This window comes from Stegostoma tigrinum, chromosome 15 (assembly GCF_030684315.1).
Source record: "Stegostoma tigrinum isolate sSteTig4 chromosome 15, sSteTig4.hap1, whole genome shotgun sequence".
Lineage (NCBI taxonomy): Eukaryota > Metazoa > Chordata > Chondrichthyes > Orectolobiformes > Stegostomatidae > Stegostoma > Stegostoma tigrinum.
Window position 1 is genome coordinate 1162154 of NC_081368.1, and position 12140 is coordinate 1174293.

Here is a 12140-nt window from a genome sequence, read left to right on the forward strand (position 1 = left end):
CAGCTGGGTTAGACATAAACTTCTATAGGAAGGAGCAGCATCATTTCCACTGACTCACCAGAAACGTCGGCAAGCTTCCATGCACATCGTAACCGATGACAGGCTTCTGAAGTGACTGCTATACTGTCACAAAAAAAGTAGCGAAAACACATAGAGCAAGATCCCAAAGCCAGGTTCATTCAGAGAGGAAAATTGTGGAGATCACAATGAGCCCAAACCCCTATCCTACTCTTCACACTTTCTGAGATCTCATCCATCTATGAGAGGAAATATATGCCTCGGCCCTGACCCTCCGACAGCGCCCGCTCCCTCAGCACTGACCCTCCAACAGTGCAGTGCTCACTCAGCACTGACCCTCCGATAGTGCGGCACTCCCTCAGTACTGACGCTCCGACAGTGCGGCACTCCCTCAGCACTGACCCTCCAACAGTGCAGCACTCCCTCAGCACTGACGCTCCGACAGTGCGGTGCTCCCTCAGCACTGACCCTCCGACAGTGCGGCGCTCCCTGAGTACTGACCCTCTGACAGTGCGGTGCTCCCTCAGTACTGACCCTTGGACAGTGTGGCACTCCCTCAGCACTGACCCTCTGACAGTGCGGCACTCCCTCAGCACTGACCCTCCGACAGTGCGGCACTCCCTCAGCAGTGACCCTCCGACAGTGCGGCGCTCCCTCAGCACTGACCCTTGGACAGTGTGGCGCTCCCTCAGCACTGACCCTTGGACAGTGCAGTGCTCCCTCAGCACTGAGCCTCCGACAGTGCAGCGCTCCCTCAGCACTGAGCCTCCGACAGTGCGGCGCTCCCTCAGCACTGACCCTCCGACAGTGCGGCGCTCCCTCAGCACTGACCCTCCGACAGTGCGGCGCTCCCTCAGCACTGACCCTCCGACAGTGCGGCGCTCCCTCAGCACTGACCCTCCGACAGTGCGGCGCTCCCTCAGCACTGACCCTCCGACAGTGCGGCGCTCCCTCAGCACTGACCCTTGGACAGTGCGACTCTCCCTCAGCACTGACCCTCCCACAGTGCGACTCTCCCTCAGCACTGACCCTTGGACAGTGCGGCGCTCCCTCAGCACTGACTCTCTGACAGTGCAGCCCTCCCTCAGCGCTGACCCTTGGACAGTGCGGTGCTCCCTCAGAAAAGTTCTGAGCAGTGGTCACTGTAACTGAAATGTAAGAATTTCGGTTGTTTTGATTGAATTCCGAATTGTGTCACTGTTAATGTTTCTGTCTGTTTCTCTGCAGCTTCAGCTGATGCCACAAGCACTCCAAAACCTCCCTCTCCTACAGGTAAATCCAGGAGGTGTTTCTGCTCTCTTGTGTTTTCCTCTTTGTGGACAGTTTGTTTCTCCACCTTGTTGATTGTCACATTGTGCCTTCCCTTGAGAAGTTTCAAGAGTAACAATTGTTTTGTTAAACCCTTAAGGATTGCAGGCAACTGGCCAAAATAGCAACTACAATTAATGCTGTATGGCAGGATTGGCAATTTGGCAAGTGGGCTTTGAAAAGGAGAGGAATTGCTTTCGGGGAAGTACACGTTCACAATCACTGACAGTTAACTTCCGATCTTTGTTAATTTGTAGATTGGTCAGGTTGATTCTGACTGATCTAGACATTACCCTGAGAAATTAACATGAGATTGGCTGTCACCTGTTTTGTTGAATGTGAGACAAAATGTTGCTTTTTTCAGCAAATATAAGACTCCCATCTCTATTTTCACTCCAAGCTCTTTCTCTTCCATTGCATGTTCTCTGTTGGCTCCTGTGATGAGTCCACTTTCAACTCTTTATCATTTCCCTGGATGTGGGCATCACTGATGAAGTTATTCCTGCCCGTTTCTAATTGCCTTTGCATTATGTAGCTTTCTGGGCTATTCCCAGTGGGATTTGCTGTGGGTCTGGAGCCACACGCGAGCGAGACTAGGGAAGGATCGCAGTTTCACACCCAGAAGGACATTTGCATTTTTAAGACAATCAATGGTCACCGTTGCTAAAGACTTTCAATTCCAGATTTTGTTTGGAGTTGAAGCTCTCTCCTTGTTCATTAGCCCTCCCAGCCCAGTGACATTGCCATTACCCCTCTGTTTGATTCTGTAGCCACCTTTCTGAAGACAGGTGTCAGTGAATCTTCCACCATCATCCTCCAAAACCCTCAGCATTTCATTTCCAGCTTTGTTTTCTCCATTCTGTCCCCAGTAATGGGGGTGGGTTTCACAATGGGTTGTGGAATTTGGAGTCGCCCTGGAGACTGCAGCAATGAGGGGCCGCACCTCCCACTCCTCTCTGATGAGGGGTGGGGCAGTGCAGGTTTGTGGTGTGGGCGCCCCACAGGAGGCTGGCCTGGCACCTCCCAGCCAGACCATAACCATCCGAAATCTCATAGAAACAGGGGTTTGGGGGTTGGGGTATGGGCGAGTTGCAGAGTGGGGCCTGTGACCCATCCATTTGAAACTCTTAACTGGTCAATTAATGGTCACTTTATCGCCTCCTGTCCTGCTGGTATTGTAGTTGGGGAACAGGGAAGACCAAACGGGCCAGCTGACCCTTTTCCCCCTTCTTTTGTAACTTATCTCTGTTATGTCAAGCCCAGATCTCGCCCCGCCCTTCAACCTCCCCACTGATAGGTCCTGACCTGGACTAATGTTGCAATTCCAACAGTGGCCACCTTTCCCAGATGGCACTGCTCAGTTGACTGAGCTGTCAAGTGTCTGATTGGCTGGCCGCTGTCTAAGGTGGATCTCCCTTTGGCTCTCACAGTCTGCACATGGCCCCTACTGCGAAATGACAATGCAATGGGACCCATTAAGATCGTTACATAGTAAACCCAATGAACTATTGGCGTGGTCAGGGCCCACAGTGTCCTGAAAATATTAGTTCCATCACTAATCCCTGCCTAGTGCTCCAACCACATGGACCGCCCCAGCCCCCTCACCACCCTGGCCCTCTTACCACCCTGGCTCCCCGACCCGCTGACCTCTTGACCAGTGACCTCCTGACCCGCTGACCTCCTGAATATTGTGTTCATATGGATAAAGTCTGCAGTGGTTCAAGGAGGCAGCTCACCCCCACCTTCTGAAGGGCAACTCGGGTCAGACAATAAATGCTGGGCCCAGCCTGTGATGCCCACGTCCCACAAATGAACAAAATAAACATCAGTGGCTTTGCTTCAGGAACATTTCCTGAGCTGTAAAGGACAGAGCAGGATAAGACCAATGGCAGGTTGGTGTCCGTGATACACGTTAAAGTTCTTTTGATCACAGCCGGTGTGGAACAAAGCTCCCATACTCACCGCTAAGGTCTCACTGGGAATAGAGAATATTTGTTTTCCCATTTACCTTACAATTTTTACAAAAGAAATGGTTCTAAGCTGATTCCATTACTTCACTTCTTCGAGAATTTCCACAGAATAAGGCCAACATAAACTCGCTTAATGATTCGGGGAGGTGATGGCCTAGTGGCATTTTCGCTGAATTATTAATCCTGAGACCCAGATAATGTTCTGTAGACCCAGGTTCAAATCCTGCCGTGGCAGATGGTGGAATTTGAATTCAATAAACATCTGGCATCAAGAATCTAATGATCACTGTGAATTGATTGTTGGGAAAAACAGCTCTGGGTCTCTAATGTCCCTTAGGGAAGGAAACTGCCATCCCTACCTGGTCTGGCCTACATGTGACTCCAGGCCCACAGCAATGTGGTTGACTCCCAACTGCCTTCTGGGCAATTAGGGATGGGCAATAAATGCTGCCTAACCAGTGATGCCCTCATCCCGTGAATGAATAAAGAAAATAAAATGAATATTCAATGTTTATTTTCCACATTGGTCTTGGAAATTATGCTGTCCTAAATTTCTTTCTCAAATTTACAAAATTAACTTTAATTTTACATTACTCCTCAGATTTAATCACTTCTCCAACTCTGGCACAAAGAACCACCTCATCCTCAACTCACTCAGGAATAATAGCATCATCCTCACCTCCCTCAGGAAGAACCACCCCATCCTCAACTTCTTCGGGAAAAGCCACCTCATCTTTAACTCCCTCAGGAAGAACCACCCCATCCTCACCTCCCTCGGGAAGAACCACCCCATCCTCAACTTCGTCGGGAAGAACCACCTCATCTTTAACTCCCTCAGGAAGAACCACCCCATCCTCAACTTCTTCGGGAATAACCGCCTCATCTTCAACTGCCTCAGGAAGAACCAGCTCATCCTCACCTCCGTCAGGAATAACCACCTTAACTGCACTTTCACAGATCTTCACAAGTTTACATGCAACGTCAGTCACTGTGTCATCATTGACCATGTCACCTGTGTCATCAGCGCACAGTGGTATTCGTGGTAAATGTCATGTCATTATTGTATTTTTATTGATTGTGCCACACTTCAGTAGAAATAAGCCTCTAAACAATTTAACGCTAGCCCGTCCCTGGGAAAGGAGGCCATGGTAGTGCAGTGAATGAGAGGATTATTAATGGTGAAAGATAAACGCTCCCAACCTGATCATGGTCTAATTAAATTCTGCTGATCTTCACAGAGACATGACAAAGCTGTTAGATTACAGAATAACACCCATCAAGCTCAGTGAGATTCTTCAGGGAAGTGACGAGGCAAATAGTTGACGCAATGGCTTTAATTCTCCAAAAGTTATTTGATTCGGAGAAGGATCAATTAGATTGTAAAAATCACAAATGTAATTTCTTTATTCAAATAGAGAGGATCATAGCGGAAGCTGGAAACCACATGTCGGTTATCCTAACATGTACACAGGGGAAAATGTCAGAAGCTATAATTAAAGATGTTATAGCAGAGAAATTTGGAAAGTTAAAGCTAATTAGGCAGCATCATCATTTTCTTTTTATTTACTCGTGGGACGTGGGTGTCACTGGCTGGGCCCAGGATTTCTTGCCCGTCCCCAGTTGCCCCTTGAGAATGTGGGGGTGAGCTGCCTTCTTGAACTGCTGCAGTCCAACTGCTGTAGGTTGACCCACAATGCCCTTAGGGAGGGAATTCCAGGATTTTGACCCAGTGACAGTGAAGGAATAGCGATATATTTCCACGTCAGGACGGTGAGTGGCTTGGAGATCGTGGGAGACAAGGGAAGAAATAGCAGAGGCTCTTGCAGGGAGTTTTGCTTCATCTTTAGCAACTGGTGAAGCTCCAGAAGACTGGAGGGTGGCTAATGTTGTTCCATTGTTTAAGAAAGGTAGCAAAGACAAGCCAGGGAATTGCAGGCCAGTGAGTCTGACATCAGTAGGAGGCAAGTTATTGGAGAGGATACTCAGGAACAAGATCAACCAATATTTGGATAGTCAAGGTCTGATCAGGGATATTCAGCATGGATTGTGTGCAGTAAGTCATGTGTGACAAATCTTTTGCAGTTTTTCGAAGAGGTAACCAAGAGGATGGATGAGGGTATGGCAGTGGATGTTGTCTATGTAGACTTTAGTAAGTCCTTTGAGAAGGTCCTGCATGGCAGGCTAGTCATGAAAATTAGGTTGCATGGGATCCAGGGAGAGCTAGCTGATTGGATTCAAAATTGGCTCAATGGTAGGAAGCAGAAGATGATGGTCGAAGATTGTTTCTCGGACTGGAGGCCTCTGACCAGTGGTGTGCCACAGGGGTTGGTGCTGGGACCTTAGTTATTTGTTATTTACGTAAATGATCAGGGTGTGGATTACAAGGTATGATTAGTAATTTTGTAGATGACACAAAATTAGGAGGTATCACTGATAGCGAAGAAGGCTATCAAACATTCCAGAGGGATCTTGATCAAATGTAGAAATGGGCTGAGGGTTGGCAAATGCAATTCAATACAGATAAGGGTGAGGTGCTGCCCGTTGGAAAGTCAAACCAAGGTAGGCCTTCTCCAGTAAATAGTAAGGTCCTGGTGAGTGTTGTTGAGCAGAGCAACCTAGGAGTACAAGTATCAGAGATAATGGGAACTGCAGATGCTGGAGAATTCCAAGATAATAAAATGTGAGGCTGGATGAACACAGCAGGCCAAGCAGCATCTCAGGAGCACAAAAGCTGACGTTTCGGGCCTAGACCCTTCATCAGAGAGGGGGATGGGGGGAGGGAACTGGAATAAATAGGGAGAGAGGGGGAGGCGGACCGAAGATGGAGAGTAAAGAAGATAGGTGGAGAGAGTGTAGGTGGGGAGGTAGGGAGGGGATAGGTCAGTCCAGGGAAGACGGACAGGTCAAGGAGGTGGGATGAGGTTAGTAGGTAGCGGGGGGTGCGGCTTGGGGTGGGAGGAAGGGATGGGTGAGAGGAAGAACCGGTTAGGGAGGCAGAGACAGGTTGGACTGGTTTTGGGATGCAGTGGGTGGGGGGGAAGAGCTGGGCTGGTTGTGTGGTGCAGTGGGGGGAGGGGACGAACTGGGCTGGTTGAGGGATGCAGTAGGGGAAGGGGAGATTTTGAAACTGGTGAAGTCCACATTGATACCATATGGCTGCAGGGTTCCCAGGCGGAATATGAGTTGCTGTTCCTGCAACCTTCGGGTGGCATCATTGTGGCAGTGCAGGAGGCCCATGATGGACATGTCATCAAGAGAATGGGAGGGGGAGTGGAAATGGTTTGCGACTGGGAGGTGCAGTTGTTTTTTGCGAACTGAGCGGAGGTGTTCTGCAAAGCGGTCCCCAAGCCTCCGCTTGTTTTCCCCAATGTAGAGGAAGCCGCACCGGGTACAGTGGATGCAGTATACCACATTGGTAGATGTGCAGGTGAACCTCTGCTTGATGTGGAATGTCATCTTGGGGCCTGGGATGGGGGTGAGGGAGGAGGTGTGGGGACAAGTGTAGCATTTCCTGCGGTTGCAGGGGAAGGTGCCGGGTGTGGTGGGGTTGGAGGGCAGTGTGGAGCGAACAAGGGAGTCACGGAGAGAGTGGTCTCTCCGGAAAGCAGACAGGGGAGGGGATGGAAAAATGTCTTGGGTGGTGGGGTCGGATTGTAAATGGCGGAAGTGTCGGAGGATAATGCGTTGTATCCGGAGGTTGGTAGGGTGGTGTGTGAGAACGAGGGGGATCCTCTTGGGGCGGTTGTGGCGGGGGCGGGGTGTGAGGGATGTGTCGCGGGAAATGCGGGAGACGCGGTCAAGGGCGTTCTCGATCACCGTGGGGGGAAAGTTGCGGTCCTTAAAGAACTTGGACATCTGGGATGTGCGGGAGTGGAATGTCTTGTCGTGGGAGCAGATGCGGCGGAGGCGGAGGAATTGGGAATAGGGGATGGAATTTTTGCAGGAGGGTGGGTGGGAGGAGGTGTATTCTAGGTAGCTGTGGGAGTCGGTGGGCTTGAAGTGGACATCAGTTACAAGCTGGTTGCCTGAGATGGAGACTGAGAGGTCCAGGAAGGTGAGGGATGTGCTGGAGATGGCCCAGGTGAACTGAAGGTTGGGGTGGAAGGTGTTGGTGAAGTGGATGAACTGTTCGAGCTCCTCTGGGGAGCAAGAGGCGGCGCCGATACAGTCATCAATGTACCGGAGGAAGAGGTGGGGTTTGGGGCCTGTGTAGGTGCGGAAGAGGGACTGTTCCACGTAACCTACAAAGAGGCAGGCATAGCTGGGGCCCATGCGGGTGATCGAGAACGCCCTTGACCGCGTCTCCCGCATTTCCCGCGACACATCCCTCACACCCCGCCCCCGCCACAACCGCCCCAAGAGGATCCCCCTCGTTCTCACACACCACCCTACCAACCTCCGGATACAACGCATTATCCTCCGACACTTCCGCCATTTACAATCCGACCCCACCACCCAAGACATTTTTCCATCCCCTCCCCTGTCTGCTTTCCGGAGAGACCACTCTCTCCGTGACTCCCTTGTTCGCTCCACACTGCCCTCCAACCCCACCACACCCGGCACCTTCCCCTGCAACCGCAGGAAATGCTACACTTGTCCCCACACCTCCTCCCTCACCCCCATCCCAGGCCCCAAGATGACATTCCACATCAAGCAGAGGTTCACCTGCACATCTACCAATGTGGTATACTGCATCCACTGTACCCGGTGCGGCTTCCTCTACATTGGGGAAACCAAGCGGAGGCTTGGGGACCGCTTTGCAGAACACCTCCGCTCAGTTCGCAAAAAACAACTGCACCTCCCAGTCGCAAACCATTTCCACTCCCCCTCCCATTCTCTTGATGACATGTCCATCATGGGCCTCCTGCACTGCCACAATGATGCCACCCGAAGGTTGCAGGAACAGCAACTCATATTCCGCCTGGGAACCCTGCAGCCATATGGTATCAATGTGGACTTCACCAGTTTCAAAATCTCCCCTTCCCCTACTGCATCCCTCAACCAGCCCAGTTCGTCCCCTCCCCCCACTGCACCACACAACCAGCCCAGCTCTTCCCCCCCACCCACTGCATCCCAAAACCAGTCCAACCTGTCTCTGCCTCCCTAACCGGTTCTTCCTCTCACCCATCCCTTCCTCCCACCCCAAGCCGCACCCCCCGCTACCTACTAACCTCATCCCACCTCCTTGACCTGTCCGTCTTCCCTGGACTGACCTATCCCCTCCCTACCTCCCCACCTACACTCTCTCCACCTATCTTCTTTACTCTCCATCTTCGGTCCGCCTCCCCCTCTCTCCCTATTTATTCCAGTTCCCTCCCCCCATCCCCCTCTCTGATGAAGGGTCTAGGCCCGAAACGTCAGCTTTTGTGCTCCTGAGATGCTGCTTGGCCTGCTGTGTTCATCCAGCCTCACATTTTATTATCTAGGAGTACAAGTACATAGTTCTCTGAAAGTGGCTTCACAGGTTGACAGGGTGGTGAAGAGGCATTTAGCATGCTGGTCTTTATTGATCGAGGCATTGAGTATAGGAGTTGGGACATTATGTTACGGTTGTATAAGTTGTTGGTGAGGCCACACAGAGTACTGTGTACAGTTTTAGTCACCCTGTTTTAGGAAAGACATAGTTAAACTAGAAAGTGTGCAAAGAATATTTACAAGCACGTTGCCGGGACTTGTAGGCCTGAGTTACAGGGAGAGGTTGGACAGATTAGGGCTTTATTCCTCGGAACATAGGAAAATGAGGGGTGACCTAAGTGAGGGGTATAAAATTATGAGGGGCATAGATAGGATGAATGCATATAGTCTTTTTCCCAGGGATGGGGAATTGAAAACTAGAGGGAACAGGTTTAAGGTGAGAGAGGGGAGGTTTAAGGAGGGCCTGAGGGGAAACTTCTTCACACAGAGAGTGGTACGTATATGGAATGGGCTGCCAGAGAAAGTGGTCGAGGCAGGTACAATAGCAACATTTAAAAAACATTTGGATAGGTACATGACGGGAAAGGGTTTAGATGGATACGGACCAAATGCGGGTAATTGGAACTGGCGGAGTGGCACCAATGTCAGCATGGACCAGTTTGGACTGAAGGGCCTGTTTCCATGCTGTATTACTCTATGGCTATGTTGATGGTGGGGGATTTGGTGATGCTAACACTGTTGAATGTCATGAAATGTTGAGATTCTCTGTTACCGGGGACAGTCAGAGCCTGGCATCTGTGTGGCGTGAATGTCCAACCCGAGGGATATTGTCCCGTTCTTGTTGTGTTTGAGCATGGACTGTTTCAGTGTCTGCGGAAATGTGAGTTTTGTGAATGAGAAATCATGTTTAACTTATTCGTCAGCATTCTTTGATGTTCTGTAAATAGAGGGGAGCAGGAGGATGGGCTGTACTTAGATTTACAAGATTCAGTTGGTGCCATATCAAAGTTATTGCGGTAAATAAAAGCCCAGAGAAATTTTATGGATTGTGTAGAGGATTGGCTGCCAAAAGAAAGGCAACAGAATGAGCAACGTTTCAGGTTGGGGAAATGTAACCATATGGTGTGTCATGTGGACCAGTCCTGGCATCTCAACTGCTTATCACATCAGCATCTTGGCTAAAGGGACAGGAGTTATGCCTATCACATTTACTAATGACTCAGAGATGGGTACAATGTAAGTTGCTACGATGAAACAGGATAAAGATAGTTGACATAGAATCCTTACAGAGACGGGGCAGTCATTTGGTCTATTGAGCCCACAGTACCCCTCCAAAGAGCAAACCACCCACCCCCACCTTACCGTAATTCTGTAACCCCGCATTTTCCCACGGCTAACCCACCTAGCCACACACCCCTGAACACTATGGGCAATTTAGCCTAGTCCCAATCCACATCACTGGACAGGGGGAGGAAACCGGAGCATCCGGAGGAAATCCAGACAGAAATGGGGAGAACGTGCAAACTCTACACAGACAGTCGCCTGGGGGTGGAATCGAAACTGGGTCCTTACCGCTGTGAGGTAGCAATGCTAACCACTGAGCCATTGTGATTGGGCAAGAAGCCCCATTGGGAAATGTGGAATAAAGTGGGAAAATGTGAAATTGTCCATTTCAGCAGGGAGAGAACAAACAAAGCATATTATCTGAGGCAGACCATTCCAAAGTTCGACGGAAATTTATTCCTCTCTATCCTGGGAGGACCGTGTCTAATTTGAAAACAGTGCTCCCTCATTCTGGAGTGACCCACAAGGAGAAACTTTCTTTCCATGCGCACAGTGTCAAGGTCATTCAGGGTCTTGTACACTTCCATCAGGTCGTCCCTCACTTTCCTAAACTCCTGTGGAAACAAGGCCAGCCTGTCCACCCTTTCCTCATGTGACAAGCCATTCATTTCAGCTATTAATCCGGCAAACCTTCGAATCACTTCCAACGTTTTACATTCTTCCTTAAATGAGGAGACCAAGGACCTACCAAATATTCAAGATGTAGTCTCACCAACACTCTGTACAACTGAAACACAACATCCTTACTTTTATATTGAATTCCTCATGTACTATAAGATAGTATCCCATTAGGCTTCTTGATCCCTGCCTATGAGATGTTAAATTCACCATCAAGGGAATGTTCACCAGATCAATTCCTGCATTGGCAGGTTTGTCACAGTAACAGAGATTGGGGTGTCTGGGCCTCTGTTCACTGGAGCTCAGGAGAATGAGAGGAGATCTCACTGAAATGTATAAAATTCTGACAGGGCTAGACAGCCTGGATGCTGGACCCAGAGCAAGGAGTCACAGTCTCAGGATAGACAAGCCATTTGGGACTGAAATGAGGAGAAATGAGGTGAACCTGTGGAATTCTGCCAAAACAGAAAGGTTATTACAGAAAATAAAAGTTCATAGTGTGCTAAGGATAGCATTCACATGAATAAAAGTTAGACTGTTAGCAAATTGTATGATTTGATTTGATTTATTATAGTCACATGTATCTAAGTTTTGCGAGTAGTACAGGCAGATCATAGCAAACAAGGACATACAGAGTAAGTATAAATGGGCCTTAGCTTGATTGGCAGGATGTGATGAGTGGGATCGAGCAGATGGCTGTGGAGGTGAGAGCATGGAATATGTTTACAACATACGGACGGAGATTAGCAAACATCCGTGATTATGGGGAGAGGATGGAAATATGGCATTGAGTTATATAATCAAGTTGAATGCCAGGCCAGGCTTTGATGGATTGAATGGCCTCTGATCTTAGTTTCTCTGGTTCTCGGATACTAGCAAACATATTTCTTATTATTTCAGTGTGTTTCTTCAAGACTACGATGTTATTCAGTTGCACGGTCAGTCCCAGGAGCGTCGGCGTGTACAATGTCAGGAATATTACAGAACGTTGGGTAAGTGAGGGCTCGGTTAACACAGACACAGCAAAACCTCACAGTGAGCACCCTCAGAGAGAAGGTACCAGCTCTGCACCAGGAGCACACAGCAAAGTTCCCCAGGACACACCACCCTGAAGGGCACAGAGCCCCTGTGCTAACTGATACACCAGGTGGTGGGTAGGTGAGGGTGGAGGTGAAGGGGTAGGTGATGGGTAGGTGAGGTCACAGTATTGAACCAGGACAAAGTGTTTCTTCATCCCACAGCCCACCCCTCACCCTCAACACTCCACCCTCACATCCCACAGCCCATCCCTCACCCTCAACGCTCCACCCCCACATCCCACAGCCCACCCCTCACCCTCAACCCTCCACCCCCTCATCCCACAGCCCACCCCTCACCCTCAACACTCCACCCTCACATCCCACAGCCCATCCCTCACCCTCAACACTCCACCCTCACATCCCACAGCCCATCCCTCACCCTCAACAC

At 49.9% G+C, this 12140-nt stretch overlaps 1 protein-coding gene across 5 annotated transcripts in view; it reads left to right on the top strand.

Annotated features, from left to right (window-relative positions):
• Positions 1–12140, top strand: part of adgrg4a (adhesion G protein-coupled receptor G4a) — an 88059-nt gene that overhangs the window by 13975 nt on the left and 61944 nt on the right. For all 5 annotated transcript variants that reach the window (XM_059651266.1, XM_059651267.1, XM_059651268.1 and 2 more), the window contains 3 exons: positions 1246–1290; positions 3898–4338; positions 11574–11665. In XM_059651266.1, the coding sequence (XP_059507249.1) occupies positions 1246–1290; positions 3898–4338; positions 11574–11665 (578 nt within the window). The remainder of the gene's footprint in view (positions 1–1245; positions 1291–3897; positions 4339–11573; positions 11666–12140) is intronic.